This window comes from Hemicordylus capensis, chromosome 3, assembly GCF_027244095.1.
Source record: "Hemicordylus capensis ecotype Gifberg chromosome 3, rHemCap1.1.pri, whole genome shotgun sequence".
In the NCBI taxonomy this organism is placed as follows: Eukaryota; Metazoa; Chordata; class Lepidosauria; order Squamata; family Cordylidae; genus Hemicordylus; species Hemicordylus capensis.
The window spans coordinates 349,185,522-349,210,612 of NC_069659.1; the positions used below are offsets into that span (position 1 = coordinate 349,185,522).

The 25,091-nt window shown below is 49.7% G+C and overlaps 1 protein-coding gene across 18 annotated transcripts in view; it reads right to left on the reverse strand.

Annotated features, from left to right (window-relative positions):
* The window catches only part of EIF4G1 (eukaryotic translation initiation factor 4 gamma 1), a 104,778-nt gene that overhangs the window by 73,802 nt on the left and 5,885 nt on the right, over nt 1-25,091 (reverse strand). For 5 of the 18 annotated variants that reach the window (XM_053306687.1, XM_053306685.1, XM_053306684.1 and 2 more), the window contains exons 2-4: nt 17,323-17,382; nt 12,861-12,969; nt 12,362-12,451 (exon numbers count right to left, since the gene is read on the reverse strand). In XM_053306687.1, coding sequence (XP_053162662.1) covers nt 12,362-12,451; nt 12,861-12,935 — 165 coding nt within the window. In that variant the 5' untranslated portion in view covers nt 12,936-12,969; nt 17,323-17,382. Of the gene's footprint in view, nt 1-11,894; nt 11,928-12,361; nt 12,452-12,860; nt 12,970-17,322; nt 17,383-17,849; nt 18,344-25,091 lie in introns of those variants that run through there. The other 13 variants (XM_053306678.1, XM_053306672.1, XM_053306681.1 and 10 more) reach the window with 7 other exon arrangements.

A 25,091-nucleotide genomic window follows, 5' to 3' on the forward strand; every position in this document is an offset into this window, starting at 1 on the left:
CTTCTGTTCAATTCCCATCATCCCCAGCCGTGATTTACTGTGGCTGGGGATAGTGGGAATTGTAGTTCAGCAATAGCTGGAGAGCCAAGGTTGCCTAACCCTGGCTTAAATTCTATCAGTAAAATGATGACACATAGCTTTCTCTCTTGCATTTCCATCTTCCAATCTTGAGAAAGCAGTGGAAGTGGAAAAACTGGTGCCTGAATTTGGTTCAGGACTAGGTTCGAATGAACGAGAATAAGACAGAGGTCTTGTTGGTCAAATGTTCCAGCCATCTGGGAGAGAATACAAAAGCTGATCTGGAAAGGGTGGCACCCCACTGAAGCAGCAACTGGCTTGCTGCTTCAGGGGGGGTGCCACCTTTTCCAAATCAACTTTCATATTCTCTCCCAGATGGCTAGAACTTTTGACCAACAGGACTTCCATCTTACTCGCATTCATCTGGACAATACTTGGGAGCAGTATTCCCTGTAACAGGGATTTCCAGATATTGTTGATTACAACTCCCATAATCCCCAGCTGCAATGGCCTTTGGCTGAAGACCATGGGAGTTGTGGTCAACAACATTTGGGAATCCCGGTTACAAGAACACTGCTTGGGGGACTCTCCTTGGCCCACACTTTTCCCTGGAGATGCAGGAAATGGCAGTGATGAAGAGCGACTTTTACCACCTCTAGCTGGTTTTCCAGTTGAGGCCTTACCCAGAAAAGACTGAGCAGGGATCAGTTACCCAGCTTCTTCAAGACTAGATCACCCAAACATGGTCCAGAACAGTCTTTTAAGATGATCTGGAAACTCCAGTTAGTGCCAAATGCACTGTGAGGCTCCTATCTGGCACTAAAAGGTCAAAACACAGTCCTCTGCTATTTCATCTACACTGGCTACCCATTTGTTTCTGGCCTGATTTAGAGCACTAACGTTGGCCTTTAAAGCAGCTTGGGACCAGATTCTCTTAGAAACTGCCTATTCCCATATAAAGCGCTCTGGCCCTTTATGATTAGCCTCCAAAGACCTGCTCTTTGTCCCATGAAATTAGGAGGTGGCTACAAGGGACAGGAGGATTATCAGTACTTATTATGATGGTTTCTTGGGGGCATCCAGGGGGAGTTCACTCTTCACACTTGCTCAAGGCAGGACTTCTGCTAATTAGCAAAGGCTTTAAGAACTTGTGGATGAGATCCCTCCAGGTTTTCTGGACAGAGTGTGGCTAAGATTTAATGAAACTGTTTGTAAAATTGAAAGAAAAGAGAGATCTTAAATGTGACTGGACATATTTTCAACTGTAAAACTCTCTAAAAGGATGAAAGGAATTCCTAGAGCAGGGGTTCCCAACCTGTGGTACTCCAGATGCTGCTGAATTACAACTCCCATTATCCCCAGCAACAATAAATTGTAGCTGGGAATGATGGAAGTTGTATCCAACAATATCTGGAATACCACAGGTTGGGAACCTCTGTCCTAGAGTTTCCTAGTCCACTGCTACTTTTTTGGATTCAGGAGTGATTTCATGTCCTACCTCAGGAGTAGAGAAGCTATTGGGCAGGGCTAAACACTCTCATCCACCAACAAGAAACCTTCACATGCTCTTTCTCTATTGGTGGAAGCAAGCATACAATAGAATATCAGATAATCTGAAAACCTAGGTGAGATACGTCACTGTTCCTATATTTTACAGTACATTCCTGAAACAGGAAGCTTCTGCAGAAGCAAGTATGTCCAACTTGTAATGCCCAGAAAGATCGAGACTGAATGCCAGAACCATGTGGACCCTTCACATGTTTCTTCCAGAGGGTTGACAGAGCTGAAAGCTACAGAGGTGACAGTCAAGCAGAGTAAATACTAATGCTGTCTGGAACTGGGAAGTGCTAGACTCCACAAGCCAGTATGATGAAGGCTTCATCCATCCAGCTAATGTAGATTTCGAGACTCTGCCTCACACTAAGTAAGGGAGAAAGAAGAAGTACACTGTTCATTTGCTGGAAGAGTGCTTGATATAGATACATAAGGATCTGCACACATCAGGTTTGTGCTACTCCCTCTCCCTCAAGTGAAAGACGTTGAGGCAGGTCAATTGCCCTCTTTGGTCCTATGCAAAGAGGTATTGCTCCTTAGAATAAGGGATCAGGGCGGATGAGTAAGGGGTGGAAAGTGGTCCTTGACAGAAAAAGGGACCTTAGCTCGGAGATCCTCCTGGCTGAGGTGATTGCTATGAGGAAAGCTATCTCGAAACATAGGAGAACAGTGGAATTGACGTCAAGAGTTCAAGATGGGTCAAGACTTCAAGGGATCAAGAACAGAGTTTTATGCAGGTCCCATGAGGAGAATCCATGCATTATTGTGGGGGATCAAGCATTCAGTGCTTTGCATGAACATCTGAAGATATGAATAGGAGCCCAATAATCTGAACCTAGTTTGGCAAGAACCAACGTTGGAGCAGAAATTGTCTTCAGAGAGTATTAGGAAGGAGTCCCTGTTCCAGATCCACCTGAAGGAATAGGAGTAGTTTGTAAACCCAGCAGAAGAGAGGTTTTGCACCATCTAATGAACATCTTCCAGGGTGTCTTGTAAATATGATGTATAGATAATCTTTTGGATACTAGTAGAATGTTTTGCATAGATGAGTATTTGCATGCTGTCAGAAGTCTGCATTCACCTTCCAGATGACAAGGCAGAGCAACATTAGGTCTTGATGACTGAAGGAGCCCCGAGTCAGGTAGCAGCAGGAGAATCCAATGTGGGATGCCAAGTAAACCATGTCAGAAAGTGGTCAGTATGCCTGTTCTATGCCTTTCTCCCACCCCACCTTAGCAGGGACCACAGGATAACATGCATAGAGGGGGAGCAACGGGACTTGTAGGGCATCAACTACTGGAAATTTGGTCAGGAATGATGCAGTTCATGGTTTGAAGGAGAGACAAATAGGTCTAGAGTAGAATGATGGCAGAGTGTCTACATCATTGCAAATAGAGGAGCTCCACCTCTCAGGGACTGAGGTCTTGTCAACAGAGCCAGTCTTTCTGTGTGTTCTAGATGCCACTGACAAGATGGGCTGGGAGGGAGTTCTGCCCATGACTCTTGATGGAGGAAGCAAGATCTGATGTTGCCCATGTGGTTCACGTGGGCCTTAGCCATTGTATGGCCTCTACTGTCTAAGATGTCCCTTCAGTAAATGAGCAGCTGAAAAGCTACGATGGCTAATCTGACGGCTCAAAGTTCTAGCTGACAGATGCATGCCTTCTGACCATCTGCCCTGTGCAGAGGCGTTCTAACACCCGGACCTTGGGGCCACAGTCCGTGGCCTCCAAGGTCTGGGTGGGCCTTTCAGAAGTCATCCCGCCCCACCGAACCTCTGTATTATTTTTTCATTACAGCTGCCAGGCGGCCGAGTGGTGGCTGTGGGGTGTGCATGAGCGGAGCCGTCCTTCTCCACTCTCCCCTATCCACCCTTCCCTGGCGGTCAGAGCGACGCTGAGCCCATCAACTCGGGCCACCGTCTTCTACCAATTGTGCAGCTGGTATCGTCGCACACCCATGACATCATGGGCGTGCAACCCTCTCTGAACTGCGCAGGAGCACCTCGCAACTGGTAGAAGATGCTGGCCCGAGTGGATGGGCCTGGTGTCACTCCAGCCACTGCCACTAGGGAAGGACTGCTCCGCTCACCCCCAGCAGACACCCCTTGGCCACTGTAATAAAAGCAAAAAAAACCAACAACAGAGGTTCGGCAAGGCGCCCCAAAAGTAGGTTTGGGGGGGCCTCTCACGTGGGGGGACTTGCGGCTGGGAGGTCCGGGCACCCAAATCAACTAGGTGCGCCCCTGGCCCTGTGCCACAATGGTGATACAGTGAACCCTGCATCCATGAGAGGCTCACAGTCATGATCATTAGGATTCTGTCAGGGTCTAAGATGAGAATGTCCCCAGTCAAACTGATAGGGTCTGTCAACCAGACCAGGTGGACTTTGGTTCAGACTTGATGTGGCAGAAGCCACGGCAGATCTTCCATATGGAGTCTCACCCAGGGGCCTGTATCAACACAGGCCACCAGTTGCTCAAGTGAGGATATCTATCATGGATGTTTTGAGAACTGGAAGCACTCTGGAGTTGAGTTTGTGTGCATTGTCTAGTGGAAGATGCACTTGACCCCAGCTGGTATCTGTCAGGGTGTATAGGTGTAGTAGTCTCCGAGTCAGATGAAGGTGGCTTTTCTGAGAGTTGATGAGAGAGTTGCAATTCCTCAGGCAGTTCAGAGTGACTTGAATATCTTCAAGGTCTCAATCATGAGATGGCAAATATGAGAGGAGGCTATCCAGGTAGGTGGAGGAGTGCACACTGAAGATGATGAGCAACAATATAAGCCATCAGAACTGTAAATACCCATGGCACCAATGACAGACGGAACACTCTGAACTTGAAGTGGCCTGTCATATACTAAATGAAGGACTTTGAAGTGGTTGCTATGAACAGGAACATGCTGGTACACGTCCTTCCAGTTGGTAGAAAACAGGAAATCTTGTGGCTGAACTGCTTCCATAATCAAGTGAAGGGTTTCCATTTGAATGTTGTTGATTTACAAATCTGCTGAGGCATTTTAGGTCCAGAATAGTTCTCCGGCCACCATCTTTCTTGGTCACCACGAAGAATATGGTGAAATACACACCTGCAGATATCCAAGAGTCAGGAGTTGGCTCTATGACATGTGTGTCAAGTAGATGTTGGATACCTTAGCATGGTAGGACCGAATACATAACCAGTATTTGGAACTGGCCTTTGTAAAGTGGTGGGCCCTTAAGTCCCTTAGCCAGTAAGTGGATCTGGAAAGACGGGAAAAAACCTACTGGTATTCCTATGTTCCATCTGTCCCTTCTGGGAATGGCTGGCATGGTCTCACATTTACTTCTGGTTTAAATTAACATGTCTGAGGGCTTCCTCCACAAGCAGTTTGGCTTGGAAACGGTATCAGTGCTCCAGTGTCTTAGCCAGAGGTTCCTGGCCCTAGTGGAAAAATGACTAGCATCTAGGCTGGCACTGGCTATGAAGGCAGCTGGTTTTGATAGTCTGAGAGCTTTACGAAGCCTTTTTTGGATTTGTGGGGGCAGGGATACATTGGAGATACATGTCTGCCCACAAAATGGAGGCTCATGCAAATATTAAGAAGCAACTGCCAGAGCTCTCAGGGCTAGTGCAGAGGTCGAGTCGTGTCCAATTTTTCATCAGAAGGATCTTTAAGGTTGCTATCCATCCTGAACAATTGAAAGAAGAGCTAGCACAAATGCATTTTTTAAAAATAAAAAGTATATAAAATGATGCTTCCATAGTTGTTTCAGGAAGGACACAGAATGTGTTTGGTGTGAAGCTGAAGCATGCACTGGTTAGGAGAGCCTTCCATTCGGATTTCATGGCCTCCACAAAGCATTCAGGGAAAGGAATTATACACTGTGGGGCTCTGTTTCTGGGGGAAGCTAGAAATTCCTTAGAAGGTTTGTGGTGGCTAGGAGAATCCAGATGCAAGGCTTCATCCCCTGACCATTCCTCCTCTTCCTTGTCAGAAGCACAAGGGACGCATCAACTGATCAGATAGGAGACGATGCAGGTATCTGGATATGGGGTGGTGAGGATTGCCCCCCGGCCCAGCAGTACTTTGGTACTGGAGCTTTGCCAGGAATGCGATGAGAGTCCCGTAAAGACACTTCTGAGGAGTAAGAGGAACTATGAGGTACATGTTTGTGGGGGATATGTTTGAAAATCTCCTGCCTCCCTTCTTGATACAGGTCAGCCAACCCTCTTTATCCATTCACTAAAACCTGAGTGTACAGACTAGCTCCAGATTATGGGAGTTGTACAGATCAGCCATCTACAGTTGTGGGTGAGGGGAGTTTATGTCTGAATGATATGCTGCCGGATCAAGGTCTGGAGTCATGGATGTCTGATTGGCGTGCCATTTCATAATCCTAAGAGATAATTTGGGACATGGCTCTAATTTCCAGTTTTCCTACCCTCAGGAAATCTAGGTAGGGAGAGGAGGAGAGGTGAGTGCTCAACAGCGCTCACCCATCCATAGTCCTTTTAAGACAGAAGAAAAGAGATCTGTAAGGCCAGAACCCAAAGTGAAGATTGTGCCTTTGGTTTGAGGTCAGGAGTGAGTGGGGCAGTGCTGGTGCAGAGACCTGGTCCCTCTTGGATGTGCAGCTCTCTGTGTGCTGAAGAAAAGAGGCAACATCTCTTTTTCTCCTGAACATTGTATCTTGTGGGGAACAGTGCAGAAGCCATTCCACAATGTCTCTGTGGGTTGATCAGAAGGGCAGGAGCATGAAGTGACGGCATCTCAGCAGTAGCTCTATCTTCCCTATGCATTCCAGCTGGCCTGCGAGTTGCTGGCAGCTGCAAGGAAGTGACCGACTCTTTCTAGTGGTCCCATTGAGATCGTACAGAGACGAGGCTTGAATCTGTTTAGAAGCCTCTTTTCCTGAGGAAGAGGGACTTTTTGCCTCAGGTCAGAGGCCCAGTGGCCTTCTTGGACCAGTGAGAAGGCAGGATAAATAGCCTGAATTGCAAGTTGTATTAAATAGAGTGTTGGGGTTTGTTTTTTTTAAAGAGAAGAAAGTCCCCACTCTGAAGAGGAGAAAAAATAAGTAGCAAGACAGCCAAGGCATGCAGCAAGCTCCAAACCAATGCCTTAGAATGGGCAGACAGGAAACTGGGAGGGGCTCCATCACAGGCTCTTCAAGCCTTTCCCAGTTAGACGTAGTCCTGCTTCTTGGACAAGTGGAAACAGAACATACTTTGGCAACCCCAAGAATTCAGGTCTCCTTCTGGAGGAGATACAGTAGGCTCCTCTATAGCCCATCTTAAGACTGCTAATCAAAATGTCCTTATTCCTATCCACTTTTAATCTGTGATGCGTTTTCCACTGTTATTGCCAATTTTTCATTTTTTAACAGCTGTTTATCATTTTAATTAATGACATGTTACGTTTGTTTTAATTTTGTTCTACTTTATTGTGTTTGGTTGTATTTCTTGTACTTCGTTATTTATTCAACTTCCTCCCAGCCATTCTGATCTTCCAACAGATTGTCACCTGTGTGTTCCGTACAGCAAATAGGACACTGTGGACCCTACATTAGTGCTTAAGCAGGAAGAGTTCATCCAGTGCACCTCCCATATTAGGAGACAACACATTATATTACTTAGAGAAGTCTTAAGAGGCATAGATATTGTAACAACTATCTTTGTCTAGTTGCCAACCTCTTTAATGTTCTAATTTATGTTTAATTTGTTTTATGTTTGCTGTAAACTGCCCAGAGATGTGAGTTTGGGGCGGTATACTAAATAAAATTAATAATCTTGTAATAATAAATCTTGTATTGGACCTGAGATAAACAGAACGGAAAAACTGCACCAAATGTATCTTCTTCAGCATTAGTGTTGAATAAAATATTTAATTTGGATCAACACCTTCAGCACTTTTGATATATGGAAAGTGCATAAATTAGATTGCTATAAAGATCTCTCCAAAAAAGGCAGTTTTATAATAAGAAAAAAAATTTATATCCTGAATGCTTGGAATGCAAGCAAAAGATGTTCTACTCATACAAGAGGGAGAATAATTTACAGATGCCCTCTTCCTGCTGCAGCTGCCACATGCCCAACCCTCAGGAACAAACGGGGGGGGGCCCCCCGCAGGCGCCTGCAGAACGAATACAAGATCAGTGAAATTTGCTCCTCCCTCTTGCACAGGCAGAATTTCTTACATTCACACTACAAGCATCGAGGATGTAATCCAGTATGGTTAAGTTCAAGACCACCCAGGACCCTCAAATTAGGCACTTTTCACCTATCCCAAAGCCTATACTGAAGACAGTTAATAGTTTGTAAAACTCAGCAGTTGGGGAGAATTAAAAATACTATTTAGTATGTATGGTAACCTTACTTGGACCAGTATAAATCATACAAGGTGGAAATGGAAGAGAGCTCTACAGTGAGAAATCTCAGGTGACCAGGTTTTTTGGGTTTTTTTAAACTCCCCAAAGGTTTCCCATTGCAATTGGCTTGGATATCAGAGAGAAAAATTTTAAGATGGCATGCAATGCATTTTACCATGGAAATAATTAAGAAATGCAAGAATAGTGATGGAAGGTGTTGGTTCTGTGCAAACTCCAGGAGGGATTTCATCCATAAGTGGTAGTTACATGATAGAGCTAAATTTTCTTGGGAAAACAGTAGCAGAAACAACTATTAAATGTTCATTTAATTTGAGAGCCTTGTTTTGGTGAACTATGTAAAAATAGTTTCCTTTGACAAGTCTTTATACAATCCAATTCGAAGTGCTCTGGTGACAGTAAGAAAGTGATTTTGGCATTTCAGAAAGTGATCTTTGCACCAGGAACAACTGAATGAGTGAGGAAATGATAGGATGTGTTTATTTTGGTGAGATATGCAGCTTATCAAAGATCACTGATACAATACGTGAACATAATATGCTTGGAGTTCAACATGTGCTAGAATGGCATAACTATGTGCTGTAAACAACGTATACGCTATTTGACAGTGAGAAATGTTATTCTTTGAATACAATTGTTATTTTGCTTAATACTTATTTCAAATTCTCAAAGCACTTGAAAAAAGGAACCTCAACTGTTTTTAGCTGGTCCAGTTTTTCTCAGGAACAGTGTTCCCTGAATAACTCCCATAATCCTCAGCCAAAGGCTACTGCAGCTGAGGATGCTGGAGTTGTCAACAACATCTGGGAATCCTTGTTCAGGAAACACTACCCAGGACTAAACCAATAATCTTTGTTACTGAAATCCTCATATCTATTACTACAGAAAACAAACACCTTTCAGCTGCTCCCCACTATGAACACTATTCCTAGTTCAACTGCCTCCTGAAATCTTTGGGCAGCCCCTCGAAGAAAGGAAGAGAGCCATTCTCCAGGTCCCGAAGAAGTGTGTGCGCAGTAACCAATACTGGACCCCTTGCTGCCTCCTGAGCATATCCCAAGTGAACAAGATCTGAGTCCAAGTAGCCAGAGTCCTCGGGGTAGCCAGGTATAAGTACTAAGCAGACTCACAGAGAGAAAGGGAATCCAAACGCCAAGGGAAAGGGGGGCACAGTGTCATGGGCATTATGGTGTGCCATCAATGGCCAAGCACCATTTCTTGATCTGTAACAACGAGTGGTCCCAGAGTCAGTATGCATCTGTCGTGAGTTACATTAGCAACAGTTAGAGCTGTAACCATTGGCCCTGGGTCTCTCTAGTCCTCCAATATACAGTTGTGGGGTGGAGCTTCCCAGTAGCTTGACCTGCCATGAGTCAAAGGGGAGGAGAGCTGGTCTTGTGACAGCAAGAATGAATTGTCCCCTTTGCTAAGGATCTAGTCTAGTTTGCATTTGGATGGGAGACTATATGTCAGCACTGTGAGATATTCCCCTTAGAGGATGGGGCTGCTCTGGGAAGAGCATCTGCCTGCTTACATGCAGAAGGTTCCAGGTTCCCTCCCTGGCATCTCCAGATAGGGCTGAGACAGACTCCCACCTGCAGCTTTGGAGATGCCACTGCCAATCTGTGCAGACAATCCTGAACTAGATGGACCAATGGCCTGACTTGGTATAACGAAGCTTCCTATGTTCCAAAGCGCTCTTTGCTTTGTGGCTCCTTAGGAGGGCGCACATGCAACACATAATGGCCACCACCCACTTGTAAATGAGCATCGAGCATCAGTACCATAAAGGAACATGGCAACTAGGATAAGCCTTAATCATCATCAACATCAAAATATTTACATACTGCCTTCAAATGTTCGGAATGCACTGTTCATAGTGATCTTAGAACAGTTCCGTAATTTAGGCCAATATCAAGCACGAGAGACTGGGGTTTGCTGAAAGCCACCAACTAAAAATACAAGCAGAGGCAGAATTTGAATCAGAATCTTCCTGGTTCACAGCCTAGCAAACGACTAGAAAAGGGATTCTCAATCTAGGGCCCCCAGATGTTGCTGGCCTACAACTCCCATCATCCCCAGTCACAATGGCCCACTGGAGATTATAGGAATTGCAGTCCCACAACATGGGACCCAAGGTAAAGAACACCAGGACTATCGGAGATCTGATGCAGCCCGCAAGCTCCCAACTAAAAACCCAAGTCCTCGACCCTTGCATGGCCAGTGGTGGCACACTACCACACACGTGCGCGCTAACAAGAAGGGCCATCTCAACAATCGTAAGTGCCAGCTTGGTGATGGGTGACTCTGCTTGAGTGCAGGCACAACTCGAAGCCTGGCCAGATTAGCAAAGGAAGCAGCCAGAGTCCAAGCTAAGGGAGCCGCTGTCTCCATCACCACCATAGCTGGGATTCAAGAACCGGACAAAGGAATTGAGGCACCCATGGAGCAGCTCGGAATCACAGACCTAGCCTTTTAAAACTCCTGAACAGTAGCACGCGGGGTGCGGGTGGAGAGTTAAAGGTTGAGGGTTTTATGAAGCACCGCCTGAGCCATATTATGGGGCACAGAGCTGTGCTGAGCAGGAAGTGAACTTCAAACCTTTGGCCAGATCTCCTCCAAGTTAACATTAACTGAAGCTCAAGGGACAAAGCCTTGGACGACGTCCTGAAAGCTCTGCTGGCTCTCTTGCCCCCTCTCTCAAGCCAAGCCAATGGCTGAGCACCCTAAACGTGGAGGCCACCACAGCCAAGGGGTTGCAAGGAGAGTTGGGAAACTGGGGGCAGGAGAGGCTCTTCTTATTCGCAGCATCAGGCAGTTTGCTGGAGAACACACTAGGAAACGTCCATAATGCAGCCCATGTCCCTAGAACCGCGAATCCCAAAGTGGGAGCCTCCAGATGTTGCTGAACTACAACTCCCATCAGCCCCAGCTACCATTTATTGTGGCTGGAGGTGATGGGAGCTGTAGTTCAGCAACATCTGGGGGCTCCCACTTTGGGAACCACTGCCCTAGAAGGACAATACACAAGAAAGCAATCGTGATGGCGAGGGAGAATGAGGAGCAGGCCAGTGTTCTCTCTAAATTTTTTCCATCTGTGTGCGGACAGAATTTTGTTCTGAGCGGCACTCTCAAGACAGTATGTGCGCGAGGCCTTCCCGATTTAACCTGAGCGGAATCCAAAATAAACTGAGCAGACATCAAAAAACTTGGGAGCGTGCATACATGCGCACGCCTTAGAAGGAACACTGCCAGTGGCTCTGAATGGTCCTGAGGCCCACCACTGGGTGCAGAGGGGCAGTTAATTCCATGGGGAGGGGAAATATGGCCTGGAAGGGAGGGGCAGCAAGTCCTCTGATGTTGAGAGAGGGTGGGGAGGACACACCAGCAGAAGCAGCATTTTCCAAGGAGGTGAAACAGCAGCAGAGAAGCAGCTATCATGAGTCAGGCACCATGCATGTCACATCACGGGAAGAGAAGAGGTGCTATGCTATGGACACGGCAGGGAAACTGGCCCCTTTTTTCCATGCGCTTCAAGGCTGGGCAACCTACAGAAGGTTCCTTTTACAAAGAACACAATCTTTGGCATGTATGCGGCACCTCACATATATATCATCTTGCAATACCCTAAAAGGTGGGCCAGTATGTTTATCATCCCCACCCTGAGCACAGGGAGCCAAGGCCGAGTGAACATGGTCAGCCCAGGGCCACCTATGAGTAGAAGGCAGATGTAACCTTGGACCGGGGGCTTCATCGCTCAGCCTCTTAGTAACGGCGTCACTGCCAGGCCTTGATGTCCTTGCAGGCCAGGACAAGCTATCAGGAGCCCTTTGCTCTCCAGCCAGTTTCCCTGCAGTGCCCAAACACAGCCCTGCGTGGCTACAACCCACCCACCCCCCCCCAGGATTGCAGACAGCATGCGGAGAGGGAGCGGGGAGAGACAGAAGGGTTAGTACCTGCTGGTGTAAAGCACGAGGCCCTGCTGGAAACTAAGACAAGAAAGAGCAGGGGGGAGAGGAGACAAGAGCAGATCATCATTCCGTTCACAAGCCCACCCCCCACACTCCTTGGAGTGGCCGAGCTGCCCTGCCTGCCCATTCGCACCCTGCCCGAGCCCGCCTTGCAAGGGCCAGGCCATCAGCCAAGGACAGGACCCGGTTCCACCACACCTCTTGCCTTCGTGGCTGGCTCCGCTGCGCTCGCCCTGACCAGCATCCCCACCTGGCACACGCTGCGGAGGCATGCCTGAGTCAGCGGCGCCTGCAGACCGAGTCAGCCCACAGGGCTCCTTGTGCCCTGCAGCCCCGCGGAAGAACCTGTTTGGCAGCCCGGCGGAGAGGTCCCGGCTGCCACCTCGGAGAGTCTTGTGGCCTGAGAAGAAGGAGAAGAGCAGCAGCCACCCTCGCCCCACCTCCCCTCTTACCTGCCGAGGCTGGGAAGGCGTATTCATTTGGGTAGCTTGCGCTGGGTTAAAAACCACAGGTGCCGTCTGGCCAGGAGGAAATGCTGACTGCTGGTTGGGGGGGGGGGGAGGCAGGCAGAAGGAAGAGAAGGAGGTTAGCCGCTTCAGCAGCCGCCCCAAACCCCCAACCACCGCCCAGGCAGGAGATCGGCCGCGCAAAGGTTCGCCGGAGTCCGCAGAGCTCGCAGCGGCTCTAAGCCCAAGCTCACAACAGGGCCGGCCTGATTAAATCCCCTCTTGCAAGCCTGTTCAAACCACCCCACACGCTCCCAGATCACAAAAATGAGCCCCAAGCAGAAGAGAGGCGTGTTGTTGCAGAAAGGTGCATTTGGAACAACTCACACAGAACGGGGGGGGGGGGAGTCTTTTAAGCCACTAGAGAAGGCAGAGCAGGCAGCGGGGGCTGGGGGGGGAGACCCGTTTCTCTGCACTATCCTAGGACAGAGGGACGACTGCTTACCTGTGGAAGTCCAGGAGAAGGGGAGGGGTGTGGGGCTGATGGGGTTCCTCCTGAGGGCTGTGGAGTTTTGTTCATTTCACGTGGTGCTGCATAAGGATCCCCTTGCTACCTGTCGGGATAGAGAGCGAGAGAGGCTTCATGAATTGGGTCTAAGCACATCTTTAGGAGCCAAGATCCCACCAGAATAAGGTCCAAGCCCAGAGAAGGGGATGGAAAAGCACCTGGGAAGGGAGCACCCGGGACTCAAATGGCACTCACAAGGCCACAGGCCAGGCCAGGCCAGAGGGTGCCAAGATGGCTTCCACACATGCATGGAACCCTGCAGTGCAAGTGACAAGCAACATCTGCCCTCCTGCAGACATTTGGCCTACAATTCCCATCAACTCTGACTGCTGGCCGCTGGGGATGATGGGAGCTGTAGTCCAAAAACAGCTGGCAGGCCCAAGCTGTGCAGCTCTGAGAAGAATGGAACATGGGTGCCTGCTGGTGAAAATCCAGCAGAAGGGCATTACAGCTGCCACCAAGAGTAGGCCCAAGGACCTCATAGGCAACCACACATCTTTGAAACCAAACTGGGATGCCCACCACACTTCTGGTAGCCTAGTAACCCACTGGAGGCTTTCCTTCTCACAAACACACTCACTCTGTGCCTGTGCTTAGCCAGTCTGACACTGCTTTTCTGCCACCTGAAGACGCCCTGCATTTCTGTAGCACCACCACAGAAGAGCATCCTAACCTCTGGAAGCCCCACAAATATTAGGTGGTCAATTTCAGTACAAGCTTCTCATGGAATGATCTGAATGAAGAACAGCCTTATTCATGTGTTATGTTCAATGCACGAATAGTCTGTGCAATGTACGCAGGTACAGTTATGCATTATGTCAAATGCGCATACAGCAATACATTGCCTATCTGTATCCTGCATTTCTGGGTGCCTGGAGCCAGATTCACTTTTAAGTGAACAGAGGGAAAGTCATTCTCACACACACACGTATGGACTCCTGAGTGTACATACAGCAGAGTGTCTGAATAAGGGCTTGAGATTTACCGGTCATAGTGACAACAGCAAAAAATGAGAAAGCGAGAGGTACCTCTGAGATCTGGTTAGTTGCTACCACTCTCAGAAACAGATCCAACTCACTTGGTACTACTATGTCCTCTCCTTTCCTCTGTCTCCTGCTAATAAGACATTTCCGAATTATTATCCTCCTGCCCATCCACTCCAAAAAACCAGTTCACTAACTTTCTCCATGATGTGTACTATTTAATTGTGGGCACAAAATCTTGCAAGCTCATGGACAGCCCCAATTAACCTTAATTAATAACTTCTCAAAAACACACAAACAAAAAGGTACCAAAGGGGTCCTGAATCGGCTGGAAGCTCCCCACCTCCAAATCAGGCAGCATCCAGTAATGAGTACAGACAAGATTCCACACAAGCTTCAAAAACATGGCGGCAGCGCCACACGGCACCTCTTCCAGCTCACGCCCAGCCCTGCTTCGCATCCCGGACCAACCGGCCCAGCCCTCAGAGCCAATCCTTATCCTGAAGTTACAGATAATTCTCACATCAAACCTCTCCAACGAACGCCCAGTGGCTCAACATTGTCTCCCTAGCATGCAGGATGTAGAATGCCTTTGGACTCAAGCAGTCCCAGAGTCCAGTGTCTCCACTAAGCAAAAGGACGGACAATCAACATGCAAGGGTTTCTCAAATGTATTGCATTTATAAATGACACGGCCATCTGACATAAGAGTTCCTAGACAATCTGCCATCCAGGTAATGACCAGACGCAGACCTGCTTAGCTTCAGCACAGTTGATGCATCATATGCCTTCAGACCACAGTCATGGCCACCAGGGCACTGCAGTTTCTTCCACTGATTTTGATCGGATGTGACTGCCTGCGACCACAACAGCAAGCACCTGCACCTTCGGCGGCCCTACCTGCAACCACAACGAAAAACCAGTCGGGGAACCACTGATCTAAACCACATCTTCTAACCAGACCCCCGACAAGCCACAGAAGCCAGACCACTTGCTAAAGCAGCAACTGGAAAGTCAATCCCTCAACTCAGCGTCTCTGCAGGAGTCGTCCTTTCCCCTGTGCATTTCAGAGCCTGCTGCACATCATCTCATTCAGCTTTAGGTTGCTGGGGTAGGTGAGTGGCCAGGCTGAGCAAGGACTTCAAGGTCAGCCTCCTCCTCTGAACCCAACACAGAAATCCACAGCACACTCCCTAGAAGTCCCCCACCTCTGCCACGCACTCTCCAAAGCTGCACGAGGCTGGGACCAGGACAAATGGAGCCCCTCGCACAGCTGCACAGATTCAGCATGTCTCCACTCTCCTCCCTACTGTGCTCCCTGGTACAAGGAAGGACAGGCAAGAGACAAGCCAGCTCCAGGCCTGTACCTAAGCCAGGGCTATTAATTCAGCAAGGTGGGAATGAGGAGGAGGAAAAGGACTGTTGCTTGGGCAATCAACTCCTGTAAAGTAGGAGGGAGAGTGGGGCCGTAGCTCAGTGGCAGAGTATCTGTGTGGCATGCAGAAGGTCCCAGGCAGTGATCCCTGTAACAGGGATTCGCAGTTGACTACAACTCCCACAATCCCCAAAGGCCACTGCAGCTGAGGATGCTGGGAGTTGTAGTCAACAGTATCTGGGAATCCCTGGTAACAGGGAACACTGGCCGGGGGTTCAATGCAGGTGGGGCTGGAAAAGATCCCTGCCTGAAACCTTGGGAAAGGCACTGCCAGACCATGCAGACAATACTGAGCTAGATGCACCACTGTTCTGACGGTATAAGGTCGCTCCCTAAGTCCCTAGACACCCTCCATCTCTAGGTTTTGCCAAATGCATACTTGGGGAGGGGGGGCAGGGGGAGAGAAGAGAGCTTTCAGAAACCTCCTGACAGTCTACAGGCCTCAGTCTAGCAAAGACTAGCCAGCTGCAACCCCACCAGCAGCAATACACACACACACACACACACACACACACACACACAGGTGCAAAGGTCAGGGGGAGCTGCAGCCAGAGCAGCGAAGAAGAAGAGTAAACAGCAACACAGCCATCCTGTGGAATCTCCTGGGGATCGACTCCTGTGGGCCTGAATAGGGGGTGGTGCAGGGCCCTCTGCCACCTAACAGGAGGCAGGAGCGAAGAGAGGGGGCACCCAGGCAGGGTGGCCTAGAAAGAGGGCCCTCCTCAGCCGCTCTACCCAAACAGACCCAGAGCCTGGCTGTAACCCGACTCTTGGGCTGCTGCTGTCAGCATTTCAGGCGAGGGAGACTTGGGGGAGAGGAGGAAGCATACGCAATGCAAAAAAAAAAAAAGCAGGGCAGGGACCAGGAAGCTTCTGCAGGGCTTCCAGCCAAGCACACGGCACAGCCCGGCCCTGGCTAGGTGGACCCTGGTGAGGACACCCCGACAACCCCAGAGGCAGGTGGGAGAGCACCCAGCAAGGATCTCTACTCTGCAGATTTTGCAGAGGACTGGCAAAAATGTGCCGGGGGTGGGGGGGGGAGAGACAGCAGCACCGATGTCTTCATCTCCACAGCGGGGGCTACAGCTACCAGTTTCCAGAGACGCCCTTTCCTTTGCCTCAGTCTTCTCAGCTCTCACTAGACCAGGAGGCCACAGCTTGGGGGTTTTGTTTTTTTCTAAAAGGACCAGCATTTCCTGTGTGCCACCTTCGGGGGGGGGGGCGGGGGGGGGAGGCAGGAGCTACACCAACCACAACTATACCGTGCACAACAACCCTGCCCCCCCTCCCCAAGCAGCCATGAATGATGGAGCAGCATCACACACACACCCTTAACGAGGGCACAGACTCCAGCCTCTTCCACAGGAAGCAGCCCCCCAAGTTGCTATGGGGCCCAAGGCCGTCGCAAGAGCTGGCCCCAAACAGTTCTGAACTTCCAGGCATGGGGGCCACCCTGTTCCAAGCCCACAAGCCGCAGGAGAGCCTTCCGAGGACAGAGGAAGGGGGCCATCCCAGAACGCCAAAGGCCCAGAGGGGCTGGAGGAGGCCAAGCTATGGTCTCGGGGTGGGGCTGGGGGCTCCACAAACACCTGCAGTCGCCTGACAGGCTTCGACAGACCAGTGTGAAGTTCTGAAGCACAGGCAGTGCTGCCCAAAGGCCTAGGAGGTGGCCATTCTGCGGTGGGGGTCATTTTTTCCTCCCTGCCATGAATTCCTTTTCAGGGGGGGGTCAGCTCCCCAACAAGCCCTCCCCCTTCCCCAGGCCAAGCCATTCTCTCAGGACAGGTTCAAGCCCATCACTAAGCAGAAGAAAATATTTGGGCTCCGGGATTCATTTCTCCCCCCCACCCCACCCCAAATCTTCCAGAATGCTAAGACAGGACTGGGGCAAAAGAGAGTCCGGGGCTCCAAGGGGAAGGAGCCTCCCTCCCCACCCCCAGACCCACACCAAGAGCAGGAAGAGAAGACGGAAAATACTCACCCCTAAGTCGGAAAAACCCCGGCCAGTTTCGCGAGCAGCGGAGACTTTTCATCCGACAGACTTGGAGGAAACGACAGAGGAGGGAAAAGAAGATCAGTCTGTGAGGCTGCGGCAGCGGCGGCGGCGGCAGCAGGGTCGGGCTCGCCAAACATGGGCAAGGCAGGGGACAGCCCCCCACCCCCACCCGGAGAAGGCCGGGAACATGAGTGCCGGGAGCTGCCGGTGGTGTCAGATCGCAGAGTCTGCTGCACTGCAGAGACACCGAGACGGAGAGAGAAGAAGCGAGAGGCTGAGGAGAACCAGGGAGCACCCAAAACCCCACCCACAGTCACAGCCATTCGGCCCCAGCACTGCCCAAACCAGTCGGAGACAATCCCACGCCTAGAAGCCTGAGTCACTGGCATTGCACAGGCAGCCACAGCAGGAGGAGGAGGAGAAAGGCAGGCAGGCAGGCAGGCAGGCATGCTCCCGGCCCAGCCCAGCCCAGCCTCTCCCCCCTTGGCAGGGCCAAGCAACCAGACACCCACCTGTGCTACCAGAGCAAGGACTAGACAGCTGGTGGGGGGAGCCCAGATGCTGCTGCGCCATTTCACAGCGCCGACACCCACGGGAGGCCTCGCCTCACCCGGGAGCGGGCCCAGCCTCGCCCCGTCCCAAAGTGCAGAAGGCAAAGGAGAGGAAGCGGCCCACCCCACAGCACCGCCCTCCAAGTCAGCACGTGCAGAAGGGACTGGACGAGGCGGGGCTTGGACCTTCGGCTCCAGCGGGAGAGGGGGAAATACGACTAAGGCCACTTGGAGAATAAGACCGTGCAAGCGGCTTGGCCGGGGCGGGATGTGGAGATGATCGGGGAAGCAGGGAGGGGAGTTCACGGAGGCATCGCTCCAGTGATTCAGGATATCAAGCCTTGAGAGCCAGTCCCCCTGCAAACAGCAAGACGCCTTGTAGCTTCAAGCAAAATTACTCTCCGCCTCAGGCCCCAATCTGGACCCACCACATGCACAGGTATGCACAATAACTAGCCAACACGGAAAAACCAAACCTCTCTATTAGGACAGGAGTTCACAACCTCGGATTCCCAGCTGTTGTTGGACTGCAACTCCCATCACCCCCAGCCACAATGGAAGAAGGCTGGGGGTGATGGGTTTTGTAGTCCAACAACAGCTGGGAACCCAGGGTTGAGAACTGGGGACGTGCACGAACCGGTTCAGCACTCCTTTTCTGGAGTGCCAAGCCAGTTTGGAAGTCCAGCATTCAAGTCGGTTTGGAGGCGGGGGGAGGGTTCCTTTGAGGGGCAAGGAGGGTGCCCTTATCTGCCCCACCACTTTGCCCCCCACCGGCGCTCTCCCCAAAAGCGTTGGGTGTGGGGCTGCAGCAGACCTTCTTGCAGCCCCAGTGAATGTCACCACGCAAATGGCTGACGCGTGGGGTGCGGAGGAACAGCGGGACAGGTCAGGGCACACACACCCCGCCTCCCGGGAGTGCATGAACTAGTTTGTGCACATCCCTACTGAGAACCCCCAACTTCAGTGATAGCCAGCAGTAGTTACCCTTCTAGTACTGAACCCTGTTTTAAGCAGGGCTCATGCCCTGGCCATATTGGGGTTTGAACCGTCAAGATGGGCCTGCAGCTGCTCAGTCAATCCTGTAACTTGCCACATCTCCAGTTTACTCTTCTACCACCTTCCTGGCGTCCACCTGTTTTCCAGAGGGTCCAGGCTCTTCCCTGGCCCTCAGATCTCCAACCCACGTAGCCCAGAGTCTCCATCTTCACAAGCTGACCCCTTTCCCTGCCAAACTCGAGGAGCACAGGGGCTAAGCGGCTGGGAGCCTGGATGCTACAGGATTCACCTCTTCCACATACCAGGAACTCATTAGGCACAGGCAAGCCTCTCTCTTTCACTACCTCGCCCCTCCCCATCAGCCAGAGGAGGAGAACACCACTGACCTGCTTTACAGGTTGCTGAAAGGATGATAACAAGATAATGTATATGAAAGACTTTGAACATTAAAAGCCACTAATTACTACTGTTCACCACCACCACCACCCCCTTCCTCTCAAGCATACTCTCCTGGAAGGAAAACACAGCCAAAAAGTCCGTTGCCACCCTGAGAGAAGTGGCAAGCAAGCAACACCCGCGCGGGGAGAAAGGAAGGAAGCTTGTCCAGCCCGGGGCACCCGCCTGCTTGCCAGAGCTGGGGCTTTACGGCGAAGCAAACAGCTGCAGCAGCTGCCTTTCCAAACAAAACCAACAGCCACCCAGGCTCAAAGCTGGCCCAGAGTCCCAGACCTGGCTGGACTGGAAACTGGGCTCACCCACCAAGACCCCTCTCTGCTCCCATGCTCACTGAGCTATTGCCAGCTGGGAGACCGCACAGGATCGGGCTCAGGCGGGACAGTCAGACACATGCATTCCGTCTCCAGCCACTGCAGCTACAGACAGCTTTATATAATCAGTGCTGGCCTCTCCCCCATACATTTAGACTGCTTGCACGTGAGCAAGAGAAATTGGTGCTGGGCACTTCCGCAGGGATTATTCCGCATAGTGTTGTGCTGTACTGGAAGGTGCCGAGCGGCAGAGCACCTGCTTTGCAGGCAGAAGGCCCCAGGTCCACGCTCTGGCATCTCCAGGTAGGTCTGAGCAAGACTCCTGCCTGAAACCCTGGAGAGTCACTGCCAGTCAGAGCAGGCAAGACTAGGCTAGATGGGCCAATGGTTGAACTCAGTAAGGCAGCTTCCGATGCTCCTAACGAATCCGCCTGCCTTTCCCCCATGAGGAGGACCATTTTCAGTAAAGCCACATGAGAAGATCCTAACAGGATTCCCTGACAAATCGAGCACACTGGCTGAAGCAGTGTGAAAGACCCTTCTCTAACGAATACTCAGGAATGAAGACTCAGCCCTCCCCACTCCTCTCTTAAGGTTGCTTCAGTCAGGTCTGCCCCAACAAAGAGCTACAGCAGCCTTTGCACCCCACAAACATACATGCTGCAATCTTGTCACACTCTCACTTTACATGTTTGAGTGTGCACCAAAGTCTCTTGAGTAGAAAATGGCTCTCACAAAGAGCAATACAACACTTACTGTATGTTCAAGCAGGTCTTCATAGGCTTGGATAACCAGATTTTGTTGGACTACAACTCCCATCATCCCCACCTATCTGGAGACCCAAGCCTGAGAACTCCTGTATTACGGGGCTGTTAACCTGAACACTGTCTGATGTTCCCAAAGGTTCCATGATCAGCCCAGCTGCTCTGTCTGCCAAGCACAGCAGACAGAAGCGTGCTGCTGCCTCACAAACAGGAAAGCCAACTTATGAACTCCTTTAAAAGTGCATCAGCGATCCTGCAGGGGGCAGAGCTCAACAGGATCTGCGCAGGTGAACTGCCAAGTTGCCCCTAACAGAAAAAGCCAGCCGGCCAAGGAGGCAGGAGATCAAGGAGGAAGGAATGCACACTGCATGTGCTCAAGGAGTATGGTTTCATTCCAGGAAAGTGCTGTATTTTCAGCTGCTTTTTCTTCATTGTTGAGAGAGAATATTCTTATGTATCTGCATGACTACTCTTGCACTGTGAATCACAGAATATAGTTTTAAGTCTAATCCTCACACTGCCGAAAAGGTGGTGTTGTTTTTACTAAGAACCCAGGTGAGCAGTAGCATAGACTTTTCAGTAATAGTGGATATTTGCCCCTCTAATCCATGTTATGTTGTTTTTTCCTCCCTCTAATTTTTCGGGAGATCCAACTTGAAAAAAATAATGAGTTTTCCCTTCCTAGTTAAATCTTTTGTGAAAGCTCCAGATGATCACCAGTATATTTGGCCTAAAGAAGGAATTCCTGTCAGACAGCCCAAGGTAGGGAATGTTGCTTTCCTTTGTATTAGTTCATCTGAACTGTGCTAAAATCTGGCAGGCACCAGTTTCAACCCCTCTGTCCACAGGCACCATAATCTTTTTGACGAAAGTTAATACAGGAAATGGGATGTGAAAGGCTCTGCCTAAACCACTCTGGGCAGTATCTCAATTATGGTGCCCATTTCACAGAATGAAAAATTAGGCTAGGGCACAGCCTGGTTTTATGAAATGAAGCTGCATAATTTAATGCAAGCACAGACAGGCAACAAAATGTTACAGTACCATATTTTTGCACATACACTCCGCAGTTGATTATAATCTTTATAACCCGCAGAAAATTAGGATTTATGTTTTTTAAAAATGCATAACCCACACCTTTATAAACCGCCCAGAGACTTGCGTTTGGGCCAGAATACAAATATGTTAAATAAAATAAATAAATAAAAATATTGCCTGTACCCGTTAGCTGAAACAAAGCCAGAACCAAAACACAAGCATGGAGCCCTGCAAGATCCAGGTCATGGCCAAGGCAGGGAATGCGAGCTGTTGGCTGGTCAAGCACAAATGGGGCCCTCTGGGCTCTGAAACTCCACCCCACATGCATTCTGTGCCCAGAGCCAGGTAGGGCAGGAGGAGGGCAGGTGTGATGGAGCCCAGCCAAGGCTGATCCGCTCCCAGTGTTGAAAAGCTCTGGTTGCTTCCCTGGCTTCCCTCTCCCTCCAGCCAAGAGTAATACCAGTATGTAAAAATGAATTTGTGTAACCCACAACCACTTAACTAGACACACACACTAGCAAAAAAACCCCAAAAAAACTGTATAGCCCATGCAGTATATGCACAAAAATATGTGCGAATGTTACCATGTGCTGGTTCGATGCGGGGGGGGGCTACCTTTAAGGGGCAGGAAGGGCGCTCTTACCTCCCATCCCCGCTTCGCCCGCTGGCGCTGTGTTTAAAAATGGCCCCAAGAAGGTACGCTGCCACCCCGCGTGACCATTTTTAACCACATCACCAGCGGGGGAAGCACCCTCCCAGCTCCTTAAAAGGTACCCCGCCACCGTCAAACCTTCGAACCAGTTCGGAAGTCCGTAAAAAGGCCTCCGAACCCGTTCGTGCACATCCCTTCATGTTACCTGAGCCTGTGCCTGAGCAAACAAAAGTCAGCATCAAGACAGGAGTCCCTGTCATAACTTGGGTCTTCTCTGCATATGCAGACTGTTTTTTTCTGTTGGGGGAGGGGGGCACTGATGCAAGGTCCCAATTCCTTTTCTTCCTACTGTGGCTGTCTTAAGGGCATATTCTTCAAGCTGAGAAAGTTCCCACTCATTTTGTTCAAGCCCTCCTTACCACCCCCTTACCATTAGCACCGCCCATTTGGTTGCCTGTCAAATGCCCTCTGAGTCCACAAACATGCCTCTCCATTGGGTTACAGTGGGGCAATTTTGGAGGTTTGGGGCCCCTTATGTTCCCCCATTCCCTCCAGATTTTTGTGAAACCGATGTATCAGCAGGTTAGCCCGAGTCTGCTGGAAGCTCTCTCCCACCTGCAGGTGCTCCAGTTATGCATCCATAAAGATCACAACACTTCCAACTCTGGGAAATCGATACATTTGCAGTATTTGTATGTATGGGTCAATCTGTCAAAGTGGGATAGCAATATCCTCTTGCTGAACAACAAATGCAGGTTTGGCCAAAACTTCACAAGGGATCTTGGACACAGCAGGAACTGTACCGTTTTCAAGTTGCTTAGGGTAGCTTCTACATCCATTCACAGTAGCATCTGCAATGCTCAGCCCTTCAATCCCACAGCATTACTGTCTATTCCCTCTTCCCTTTGTTTTATCCCTCGCCAGCAAAACTTCAGATTGTACTTCACGGCAGGGACCTATCTCTTTTGTTTATGTTATCCTGTAAAATAAGGTACAGGGATGATGCTATACAAAGTAATAAATTATACAATGATATACACATTATTTCCCCTGAATGGCATCAATACGTTTTTCCCTTTACCAGCCCCTTGTCCATCAAGTTTCTCCCACTGTAGAGGGGGCTTTTATGCATCCAGTAGTTCCATCTCTTGCACAAGTGGCAGAAGGCAAATTATAAAGGGATCTCCCTCACACTGGAAGGCATGCATAAGGCAGCCTAGGTTACTGAACTGGGAGTGGGGAGGGGAGGTAAAGCAAGTAGACACTGACATTTCTTAGATACAGCTGCCTAAACGCCTATATCAGGCAGCAGCAATATAGGAAGATTCTGAAAGGCATCATCTCATACTGTGAGGGAGGAGGCAATGGTCAACCCTTCCTGTATTCTACCAAAGAAAACCACAGGGCTCTGTGGGCGCCAGGAGTCAATACCGCCTCAAAGGCACAACTTTACCTTTACCTAAGCACAGGCTAGAAATTGCACACCCAACCTGCTCCCCTGTTTACCACTCCTATACCATGAAGCAACGAAGATAAAACAAAATTAATAAAGATGTATTATAGGATAGAAGGCTGGAGGTTTAATCCTGGGGTCACATCAAAATCCTAAACATCAGGCTTGACAATGGATAAGGAATATTGGGGTGGTGCAGATCATTGTTTTGACCTGTGACTTGGAGCTCCCTGGTGCCAAGTCTCACTGCAGTTTTCAGCCAAAAACACCAAAGAGGATGGCATAGAATTCTGGACAACACATTATTCTTGAATGCTTTACGCCAGCTGTCTTACAGAGTCATTGCCCCAATAAAGGAAAATCATACCCTTTTACTCTGTATTAATCCAGAATAATTGCTACTTTACTAATGTCAATTAGAATCCTCACTTCACTCATACACGAAAGGACGGGCATGAGGGCGGTTTCTTTTTGCTACTCTTTAACCAACTTGCCCGTAAATAGATGACAGGGTGGCAAGGAGGAACTAATCAAATCACCTTGAGCAGGTGCCTTGGAAGTTGCCGGGAACACCTCTCTCTCCCCATGCCGGTGCTATCAACAAGATAACCAAGGGGCCTTAGCTGAATGGTAGAGGGCCCCTGGTTTGCTCTCCACTTAAGTGACCTTCCACACAGACAATTCTCTGTTTTCTCCACTGAACGCAACTCTTTCATCTTCAGCAGATGCCTGCCTAGTCTTTTCTCAGGAACAAAGGGAAAAAAGACATGCAGACAGTCCAGGAAGCGTCCCCTACTGTCTGAATTACTTTAGAGTAAGTTACTGTTGCACTCACAACCTGGGTCCAACTCCTCCTACCCTTCCAATGAAAGCTCATGGGGGAAATGAGGATTCTATTAGCAATTGCACATATGGAATCCGAAGGTGGTGGCATCAGCAACACTGATGCAGCACTTCATAGCATCCCACATTATTTTAGTACCTTATTACCTCCCACATTGTAGATAGGGGACTGAGTGGGAAGTTGCTACACCAGCTCTCAAGGTAGCCAGGGGGCTAGTTTTTCCAGATTAACAGTGTCCTGTGTCTCTTGCTGGTAGCAGTAGCAGTTACGGAAGCGTCCCACTCCTACAGGGCACCTGGTTGGATGCAAGACACTCTGGACAGGCAGGAGTTTCCCCAGCTAAAGAGTAAGGGAAGGGGAAGAGGAAGCATTTTACACCGCACCCTGTCATCAGTCTCTTCCTTGTGCTCTGCCTCAAAGGTAGCACTTCATTCCTTCTGCTGTGACAAGAAGTGAACAAGGAACAAATAATAGCAGGCACCATCTTCAAAGGGAGATAATTAGGAGAGAGCCTTAAGACTACAAGGTAATGCAAGGTGTGGACTTGTCCAAGAGTATGTCAGCAAGAACGCTGAGCCCATTTTTACTCCACAATTTATAGTCAAAACAGGTCGCTTCTAAAGAGATTTCTCAGGGATGCTTCACAACTTCTGTGTAGGGAATCGTACACACCATTACACGATGAGTAC